Here is a 627-nt window from a genome sequence, read left to right as displayed (position 1 = left end):
GGGGTGCCCAAGCCTGCCCCCCACCTGCCCTGAGCCTCCCACACCCACGCTGCCTGTGGGGAGCCCCATCCCCAGCCATGGAGAAGACCTACTCATTGACGGCCCACTACGACGAATTTCAGGAGGTGAAGTACGTGAGCAAGTACCAGAGCGGCACCCTGCCCAATGGCTTCACCCTCCAGCTGGGCACTGGGGCCAAGAAACGCCGTGGGGGGCTGCCGCGCTGGAGCCGCCGGGAGGTCTGCCTGCTCTCGGGGCTGGTGTTTGCCGCGGGGCTCTGCGTCATCTTGACGTGCATGTTGGTCCTCAAGTACCTGGCGGCCGAAGGGGACAACTACTGCCTGGAGGGATGCCAGGAGAAGAAGGCCTTCCTGCGGGCATCCCGCTTCCTCAGCGCCAACATGGATGCCACCATTGACCCCTGCCAGGACTTCTACTCTTTTGCCTGCGGTGGCTGGCTCCGGCGACACGGCATTCCCGAGGACAAGCTGGTGTACGGCACCATCGGGGCCATTGCCGAGCAGAACGAGGCCAAGCTGCGGGCGCTGCTGAGCCGCCCTGTGCGGCGCCGAGCCCCTGCCTCGGCCGAGAGGAAGGTCAAGGAGGTTTTCCGCTCATGCTTGGACC

At 65.6% G+C, this 627-nt stretch overlaps 1 protein-coding gene across 1 annotated transcript in view; it reads left to right on the top strand.

Moving 5' to 3' along the window:
* Window positions 1-77: 77 nt before the first annotated feature.
* The window catches only part of ECEL1 (endothelin converting enzyme like 1), an 8,416-nt gene continuing 7,866 nt past the window's right edge, over window positions 78-627 (top strand). The window contains 1 exon segment of the mRNA XM_009634376.1: window positions 78-567. Coding sequence (XP_009632671.1) covers window positions 78-567 — 490 coding nt within the window.

The sequence above is a fragment of the Egretta garzetta genome, unplaced genomic scaffold (assembly GCF_000687185.1).
Source record: "Egretta garzetta isolate BGI_Z169 unplaced genomic scaffold, ASM68718v1 scaffold172, whole genome shotgun sequence".
Lineage (NCBI taxonomy): Eukaryota > Metazoa > Chordata > Aves > Pelecaniformes > Ardeidae > Egretta > Egretta garzetta.
Note: the sequence above shows the minus strand (reverse complement) of the source record. Positions and strands in the feature narration are given on the sequence as shown.